Source organism: Oncorhynchus mykiss, chromosome 2 (genome assembly GCF_013265735.2).
Source record: "Oncorhynchus mykiss isolate Arlee chromosome 2, USDA_OmykA_1.1, whole genome shotgun sequence".
Lineage (NCBI taxonomy): Eukaryota > Metazoa > Chordata > Actinopteri > Salmoniformes > Salmonidae > Oncorhynchus > Oncorhynchus mykiss.
Window position 1 is genome coordinate 93,714,102 of NC_048566.1, and position 8,710 is coordinate 93,722,811.

At 59.5% G+C, this 8,710-nt stretch overlaps 1 protein-coding gene across 1 annotated transcript; it reads left to right on the top strand.

The window, feature by feature from the left end:
• Positions 1-1,987: 1,987 nt before the first annotated feature.
• LOC118936881 (golgin subfamily A member 6-like protein 2) lies at positions 1,988-7,661 on the top strand (the record flags this gene model as incomplete). Its single annotated transcript, XM_036934451.1, has 4 exons — positions 1,988-2,233; positions 6,174-6,299; positions 6,561-6,671; positions 7,581-7,661. Coding segments are annotated over exons 1-4 (564 nt in total), but the record flags the coding sequence as incomplete, so codon positions are not given.
• Positions 7,662-8,710: the final 1,049 nt, after the last annotated feature.

An 8,710-nucleotide genomic window follows, 5' to 3' on the forward strand; every position in this document is an offset into this window, starting at 1 on the left:
ATGGGGGAGAGGAGAGGAGGAGGATGGGGGAGGTGGATGGGGGAGAGGGGAGGAGGATGGGGGAGAGGAGCGGAGGATGGGGGAGAGGAGCGGAGGATGGGGGAGAGGAGCGGAGGATGGGGGAGAGGAGCGGAGGATGGGGGAGAGGAGGAGGATGGAGATGAGAGGAGGATGGGGAGAGGAGGATGGAGATGGTGGATGGGGGAGAGGGGAGGAGGATGGGGATGAGAGGAGGATGGGGAGAGGAGCGGAGGATGGGGAGAGGAGGGGAGGATGGGGGAGAGGAGGGGAGGATGGGGGAGAGGAGCGGAGGATGGGGGAGAGGAGCGGAGGATGGGGGAGAGGAGCGGAGGATGGGGAGCGGAGGGGAGGATGGGGGAGAGGGGAGGAGGATGGGGGAGAGGGGAGGAGGATGGGGAGAGGAGCGGAGGATGGGGAGAGGAGCGGAGGATGGGGAGAGGAGGGGAGGATGGGGAGAGGAGGGGAGGATGGGGGAGAGGAGGGGAGGATGGGGGAGAGGAGGGAGGATGGGGGAGAGGAGGGGAGGATGGGGGAGAGGAGGGGAGGATGGGGGAGAGGAGGGGAGGATGGGGAGAGGAGAGGAGGATGGGGGAGAGGAGGGGGAGAGGAGGGGGAGAGGAGGGGAGGATGGGGAGCGGAGAGGAGGATGGGGAGCGGAGGATGGGGGAGAGGAGAAGAGGATGGGGGAGAGGAGAAGAGGATGGGGGAGAGGAGAAGAGGATGGGGGAGAGGAGAAGAGGATGGGGGAGAGGAGAAGAGGATGGGGGAGAGGAGAAGAGGATGGGGGAGAGGAGAAGAGGATGGGGGAGAGGAGAAGAGGATGGGGGAGAGGAGAAGAGGATGGGGAGAGGAGAAGAGGATGGGGAGAGGAGAAGAGGATGGGGAGAAGAGGATGGGGAGAAGAGGATGGGAAGAGGATGGGAAGAGGAGGATGGGGAGAGGAGGATGGGGAGAGGAGGATGGGGAGAGGAGGATGGGGAGAGGAGGATGGGGAGAGGAGCGGAGGATGGGGAGAGGAGGGGAGGATGGGGGAGAGGAGGGGAGGATGGGGGAGAGGAGGGGAGGATGGGGGAGAGGAGCGGAGGATGGGGGAGAGGAGCGGAGGATGGGGAGCGGAGGGGAGGATGGGGGAGAGGGGAGGAGGATGGGGGAGAGGGGAGGAGGATGGGGAGAGGAGCGGAGGATGGGGAGAGGAGCGGAGGATGGGGAGAGGAGGGGAGGATGGGGGAGAGGAGGGGAGGATGGGGGAGAGGAGGGGAGGATGGGGGAGAGGAGGGAGGATGGGGGAGAGGAGGGGAGGATGGGGGAGAGGAGGGGAGGATGGGGGAGAGGAGGGGAGGATGGGGGAGAGGAGAGGAGGATGGGGGAGAGGAGAGGAGGATGGGGGAGAGGAGAGGAGGATGGGGGAGAGGAGGGGAGGATGGGGAGCGGAGAGGAGGATGGGGAGCGGAGGATGGGGGAGAGGAGGATGGGGGAGAGGAGAAGAGGATGGGGGAGAGGAGAAGAGGATGGGGGAGAAGAGAAGAGGATGGGGGAGAAGAGAAGAGGATGGGGGAGAAGAGAAGAGGATGGGGGAGAGGAGAAGAGGATGGGGGAGAGGAGAAGAGGATGGGGGAGAGGAGAAGAGGATGGGGGAGAGGAGAAGAGGATGGGGGAGAGGAGAAGAGGATGGGGGAGAGGAGAAGAGGATGGGGAGAGGAGAAGAGGATGGGAGAGGAGAAGAGGATGGGGAGAGGAGAAGAGGATGGGGAGAGGAGAAGAGGATGGGGAGAGGAGAAGAGGATGGGGAGAGGAGAAGAGGATGGGGAGAGGAGAAGAGGATGGGGAGAGGAGAAGAGGATGGGGAGAAGAGGATGGGAAGAGGAGGATGGGGAGAGGAGGATGGGGAGAGGAGGATGGGGAGAGGAGGATGGGGAGAGGAGGATGGGGAGAGGAGGATGGGGAGAGGAGGATGGGGGAGCGGAGGATGGGGGAGCGGAGGATGGGGGAGCGGAGGATGGGGGAGCGGAGGATGGGGGAGCGGAGGATGGGGGAGCGGAGGATGGGGGAGCGGAGGATGGGGGAGCGGAGGATGGGGGAGCGGAGGATGGGGGAGCGGAGGATGGGGAGCGGAGGATGGGGAGCGGAGGATGGGGAGCGGAGGATGGGGAGCGGAGGATGGGGAGCGGAGGATGGGGAGCGGAGGATGGGGAGCGGAGGATGGGGGAGAGGAGCGGAGGATGGGGGAGAGGAGCGGAGGATGGGGGAGAGGAGCGGAGGATGGGGGAGAGGAGCGGAGGATGGGGGAGAAGGGGAGGATGGGGGAGAAGGGGAGGATGGGGAGAGGAGCGGAGGATGGAGAGAGGAGCGGAGGATGGAGAGGAGCGGAGGAGGATGGAGATGAGAGGCGGAGGATGGGTAGAGGAGCGGAGGATGGGGAGAGGAGCGGAGGATGGGGAGAGGAGCGGAGGATGGGGAGAGGAGCGGAGGATGGGGAGAGGAGCGGAGGATGGGGAGAGGAGCGGAGGATGGGGAGAGGAGCGGAGGATGGGGAGAGGAGCGGAGGATGGGGAGAGGAGCGGAGGATGGGGAGAGGAGCGGAGGATGGGGAGAGGAGAGTGCGCCGGCGGTTGGTGGGAATGTTTTGGTGAAGGATCACAGAGAGAAATCAGACCAAAGAGAGGGAATCTGAGAGAAGCATCCTCTCCTCCAACACAGTCAGGGCTGAGGATGGTAGGCTGGAGAGACCCGAGCTGATTTCCGGTCGTTGTCTCCTCCAATGGCACATCAGGAGCATTCAGAGCGTGAATGGTAAAAACTATTAGCTTCTCGTTGCTTCTCGGCCCATGCATGGTCTGTCCTCTCCTCCAGTTACCACGGCGCTAGAACACTCGTATTGACAGGAGGGGCTCCAAACAGAAATGAGAGATAACGAGACTGTTGCTCACTTTGTGTGTGTGTGTGTGTGTGTGTGTGTGTGTGTGTGTGTGTGTGTGTGTGTGTGTGTGTGTGTGTGTGTGTGTGTGTGTGTGTGTGTGTGTGTGTGTGTGTGTGTGTGTGTGTGTATGTGTGTGTGTAATTCTCAGTACGTGGGGCACGTTTCCCTCCATGTGAAGCAGTTCCACCCAGCAGGCTCTTGAACTTGGAATATTAAACACTAAGCATCAGAATGCTGCACTTATTAAAGATAATACATTGAAAGCTATAGGCCAGTGATTAAACAGCACCACATTATGGAAAGGACATCAGTCATTTATAACAATAAATATTCAATATTTTATAGCGCTATTCATTACATAATGAAATCTCAAAGCAACAACAACAAATAACATTAAATTCAAAAACAACAACATCATTAATCATCATGAGTTGATCGACGGTCAAGAGACTGAAGGTTGACAAAGTTCATGGCTTGAGTGAGGTCAGAGTGGGAAGGATGTGGTCAGAGTGGGAAGGATGAGGTCAGAGTGGGAAGGATGAGGTCAGAGTGGAAAGGATGAGGTCAGAGTGGAAAGGATGAGGTCAGAGTGGAAAGGATGAGGTCAGAGTGGAAAGGATGAGGTCAGAGTGGAAAGGATGAGGTCAGAGTGGAAAGGATGAGGTCAGCGTGGAAAGGATGAGGTCAGCGTGGAAAGGATGAGGTCAGCGTGGAAAGGATGAGGTCAGCGTGGAAAGGAAGAGGTCAGAGTGGAAAGGATGAGGTCAGAGTGGAAAGGATGAGGTCAGAGTGGAAAGGATTAGGTCAGAGTGGAAAGGATGACGTCAGCGTGGAAAGGATGAGGTCAGCGTGGAAAGGATGAGGTCAGCGGAGGGAAGGATGAGGTCAGCGGAGGGAAGGATGAGGTCAGAGTGGGAAGGATGAGGTCAGCGGAGGGGAGGATGTGGTCAGAGTGGGAAGGATGTGGGAAGGATGTGGTCAGAGTGGGAAGGATGTGGGAAGGATGTGGTCAGAGTGGGAAGGATGTGGGAAGGATGTGGTCAGAGTGGGAAGGATGTGGGAAGTATGTGGTCAGAGTGGGAAGTATGAGGTCAGAGTGGGAAGTATGAGGTCAGCGGAGGGAAGGATGAGGTCAGCGGAGGGAAGGATGAGGTCAGAGTGGGAAGGATGAGGTCAGAGTGGGAAGGATGAGGTCAGAGTGGGAAGGGTGTGGTCAGCGGAGGGAAGGATGAGGTCAGAGTGGGAAGGATGAGGTCAGAGTGGGAAGGATGAGGTCAGAGTGGGAAGGATGAGGTCAGAGTGGGAAGGGTGTGGTCAGCGGAGGGAAGGATGTGGTCAGCGGAGGGAAGGATGTGGTCAGCGTGGGAAGGATGAGGTCAGCGTGGGAAGGATGAGGTCAGCGTGGGAAGGATGAGGTCAGCGGACGGAAGGATGAGGTCAGCAAAGGGAAGGATGAGGTTCGAGTGGGAAGGATGTGGTCCGAGTGGGAAGGATGAGGTCAGAGGATGGAAGGATGAGGTCAGAGTGGGAAGGATGAGGTCAGCGTGGGAAGGATGAGGTCAGCGTGGGAAGGATGAGGTCAGCGGAGGGAAGGATGAGGTTTGAGTGGGAAGGATGAGGTCCGAGTGGGAAGGATGTGGTCAGAGGAGGGAAGGATGTGGTCAACGGAGGGAAGGATGTGGTCAGAGTTGGAAGGATGTGGTCAGCGGAGGGAAGGATGTGGTCAGAGTGGGAAGGATGTGGTCAGCGGAGGGAAGGATGTGGTCAGCGGAGGGAAGGATATGGTCAGCGGAGGGAAGGATGTGGTCAGCGGAGGGAAGGATGTGGTCAGCGGAGGGAAGGATGTGGTCAGCGGAGGGAAGGATGTGGTCAGCGGAGGGAAGGATGTGGTCAGCGGAGGGAAGGATGTGGTCAGCGGAGGGAAGGATGAGGTCAGCAGAGGGAAGGATGAGGTCAGCAGGGGGAAGGATGAGGTCAGCAGAGGGAAGGATGTGGTCAGCAGAGGGAAGGATGTGGTCAGCGGAGGGAAGGATGTGGTCAGCGGAGGGAAGGATGTGGTCAGCGGAGGGAAGGATGTGGTCAGCGGAGGGAAGGATGTGGTCAGCGGAGGGAAGGATGTGGTCAGCGGAGGGAAGGATGTGGTCAGCGGAGGGAAGGATGTGGTCAGCGGAGGGAAGGATGTGGTCAGCGGAGGGAAGGATGTGGTCAGCGGAGGGAAGGATGTGGTCAGCGGAGGGAAGGATGAGGTCAGCGGAGGGAAGGATGAGGTCAGCGTGGGAAGGATGAGGTCAGCGGAGGGAAGGATGAGGTCAGCGGAGGGAAGGATGAGGTCCGAGTGGGAAGGATGAGGTCAGAGGATGGAAGGATGAGGTCAGCGTGGGAAGGATGAGGTCAGAGGATGGAAGGATGAGGTCAGCGGAGGAAGGATGAGGTCAGCGTGGGAAGGATGAGGTCAGCGTGGGAAGGATGAGGTCAGCGGAGGGAAGAATGAGGTTTGAGTGGGAAGGATGAGGTCCGAGTGGGAAGGATCTGGTCAGAGGAGGGAAGGATGTGGTCAACGGAGGGAAGGATGTGGTCAGAGTTGGAAGGATGTGGTCAGCGGAGGGAAGGATGTGGTCAGAGTGGGAAGGATGTGGTCAGCGGAGGGAAGGATGTGGTCAGCGGAGGGAAGGATGTGGTCAGCGGAGGGAAGGATGTGGTCAGCGGAGGGAAGGATGTGGTCAGCGGAGGGAAGGATGTGGTCAGCGGAGGGAAGGATGTGGTCAGCGGAGGGAAGGATGTGGTCAGCGGAGGGAAGGATGTGGTCAGCGGAGGGAAGGATGAGGTCCGAGTGGGAAGGATGAGGTCAGAGGATGGAAGGATGAGGTCAGCGTGGGAAGGATGAGGTCAGAGGATGGAAGGATGAGGTCAGCGGAGGAAGGATGAGGTCAGCGTGGGAAGGATGAGGTCAGCGTGGGAAGGATGAGGTCAGCGGAGGGAAGAATGAGGTTTGAGTGGGAAGGATGAGGTCCGAGTGGGAAGGATGTGGTCAGAGGAGGGAAGGATGTGGTCAACGGAGGGAAGGATGTGGTCAGAGTTGGAAGGATGTGGTCAGCGGAGGGAAGGATGTGGTCAGAGTGGGAAGGATGTGGTCAGCGGAGGGAAGGATGTGGTCAGCGGAGGGAAGGATGTGGTCAGCGGAGGGAAGGATGTGGTCAGCGGAGGGAAGGATGTGGTCAGCGGAGGGAAGGATGTGGTCAGCGGAGGGAAGGATGTGGTCAGCGGAGGGAAGGATGTGGTCAGCGGAGGGAAGGATGTGGTCAGCGGAGGACAGGGTGTGGTCAGCGGAGGACAGGGTGTGGTCAGCGGAGGGAAGGATGTGGTCAGCGGAGGGAAGGATGTGGTCAGCGGAGGGAAGGATGAGGTCAGCAGAGGGAAGGATGAGGTCAGCAGAGGGAAGGATGAGGTCAGCAGAGGGAAGGATGAGGTCAGCAGAGGGAAGGATGAGGTCAGCGGAGGGAAGGATGAGGTCAGCGGAGGGAAGGATGTGGTCAGCGGAGGGAAGGATGTGGTCAGCGGAGGGAAGGATGTGGTCAGCGGAGGGAAGGATGTGGTCAGCGGAGGGAAGGATGTGGTCAGCGGAGGGAAGGATGTGGTCAGCGGAGGGAAGGATGTGGTCAGCGGAGGGAAGGATGTGGTCAGCGGAGGGAAGGATGTGGTCAGCGGAGGGAAGGATGTGGTCAGCGGAGGGAAGGATGTGGTCAGCGTGGGAAGGATGAGGTCAGCGTGGGAAGGATGAGGTCAGCGGAGGGAAGGATGAGGTCAGCGGAGGGAAGGATGAGGTCAGCGGAGGGAAGGATGAGGTCCGAGTAGGAAGGATGAGGTCAGAGGATGGAAGGATGAGGTCAGCGTGGGAAGGATGAGGTCAGCGTGGGAAGGATGGGGTCAGCGTGGGAAGGATGAGGTCAGCGGAGGGAAGGATGAGGTTTGAGTGGGAAGGATGAGGTCAGAGGAGGGAAGGATGTGGTCAACGGAGGGAAGGATGTGGTCAACGGAGGGAAGGATGTGGTCAGAGTGGGAAGGATGTGGTCAGCGGAGGGAAGGATGTGGTCAGCGGAGGGAAGGATGTGGTCAGCGGAGGGAAGGATGTGGTCAGCGGAGGGAAGGATGAGGTCAGCGGAGGGAAGGATGAGGTCAGCGGAGGGAAGGATGAGGTCAGCGGAGGGAAGGATGAGGTCAGCAGAGGGAAGGATGAGGTCAGCAGAGGGAAGGATGAGGTCAGCAGAGGGAAGGATGAGGTCAGCGGTGGGAAGGATGTGGTCAGCGTGGGAAGGATGTGGTCAGCGGAGGGAAGGATGAGGTCAGCGGAGGGAAGGATGTGGTCAGCGGAGGGAAGGATGTGGTCAGCGGAGGGAAGGATGTGGTCAGCAGAGGGAAGGATGAGGTCAGCAGAGGGAAGGATGAGGTCAGCAGAGGGAAGGATGAGGTCAGCGTGGGAAGGATGAGGTCAGCGGAGGGAAGGATGAGGTCAGCGGAGGGAAGGATGAGGTTCGAGTGGGAAGGATGTGGTACGAGTGGGAAGGATGAGGTCAGAGGATGGAAGGATGAGGTCAGCGTGGGAAGGATGAGGTCAGCGTGGGAAGGATGAGGTCAGCGTGGGAAGGATGTGGTCAGCGGAGGGAAGGATGTGGTCAGCGGAGGGAAGGATGAGGTCAGCGGAGGGAAGGATGTGGTCAGCGGAGGGAAGGATGTGGTCAGCAGAGGGAAGGATGAGGTCAGCAGAGGGAAGGATGAGGTCAGCAGAGGGAAGGATGAGGTCAGCAGAGGGAAGGATGAGGTCAGCAGAGGGAAGGATGAGGTCAGCAGAGGGAAGGATGAGGTCAGCAGAGGGAAGGATGAGGTCAGCAGAGGGAAGGATGAGGTCAGCAGAGGGAAGGATGAGGTCAGCAGAGGGAAGGATGAGGTCAGCAGAGGGAAGGATGAGGTCAGCGGAGGGAAGGATGAGGTCAGCGGAGGGAAGGATGAGGTCAGCGGAGGGAAGGGTGTGGTCAGAGTGGGAAGGATGAGGTCAGCGGAGGGAAGGATGAGGTCAGCGGAGGGAAGGATGAGGTCAGCGGAGGGAAGGATGAGGTCAGAGTGGGAAGGATGAGGTCAGAGTGGGAAGGATGAGGTCAGAGTGGGAAGGGTGTGGTCAGCGGAGGGAAGGATGTGGTCAGCGGAGGGAAGGATGAGGTCAGCGTGGGAAGGATGAGGTCAGCGTGGGAAGGATGAGGTCAGCGGAGGGAAGGATGAGGTCAGCGGAGGGAAGGATGAGGTTCGAGTGGGAAGGATGTGGTCCGAGTGGGAAGGATGAGGTCAGAGGATGGAAGGATGAGGTCAGCGGAGGGAAGGATGAGGTCAGCGGAGGGAAGGATGAGGTCAGAGTGGGAAGGATGAGGTCAGCGGAGGAAGGATGAGGTCAGAGTGGGAAGGATGAGGTCCGCGTGGGAAGGATGAGGTCAGAGTTGGAAGGATGTGGTTAGCGCAGGGAAGGATGTGGTCAGAGTGGAAAGGATGTGGTCAGCGGAGGGAAGGATGTGGTCAGCGGAGGGAAGGATGAGGTCAGAGTGGGAAGGATGTGGTCAGCGGAGGGAAGGATGTGGTCAACGGAGGGAAGAATGAGGTCAGAGTTGGAAGGATGTGGTTAGCGCAGGGAAGGATGTGGTCAGAGTGGAAAGGATGTGGTCAGCGGAGGGAAGGATGTGGTCAGCGGAGGGAAGGATGAGGTCAGAGTGGGAAGGATGTGGTCAGCGG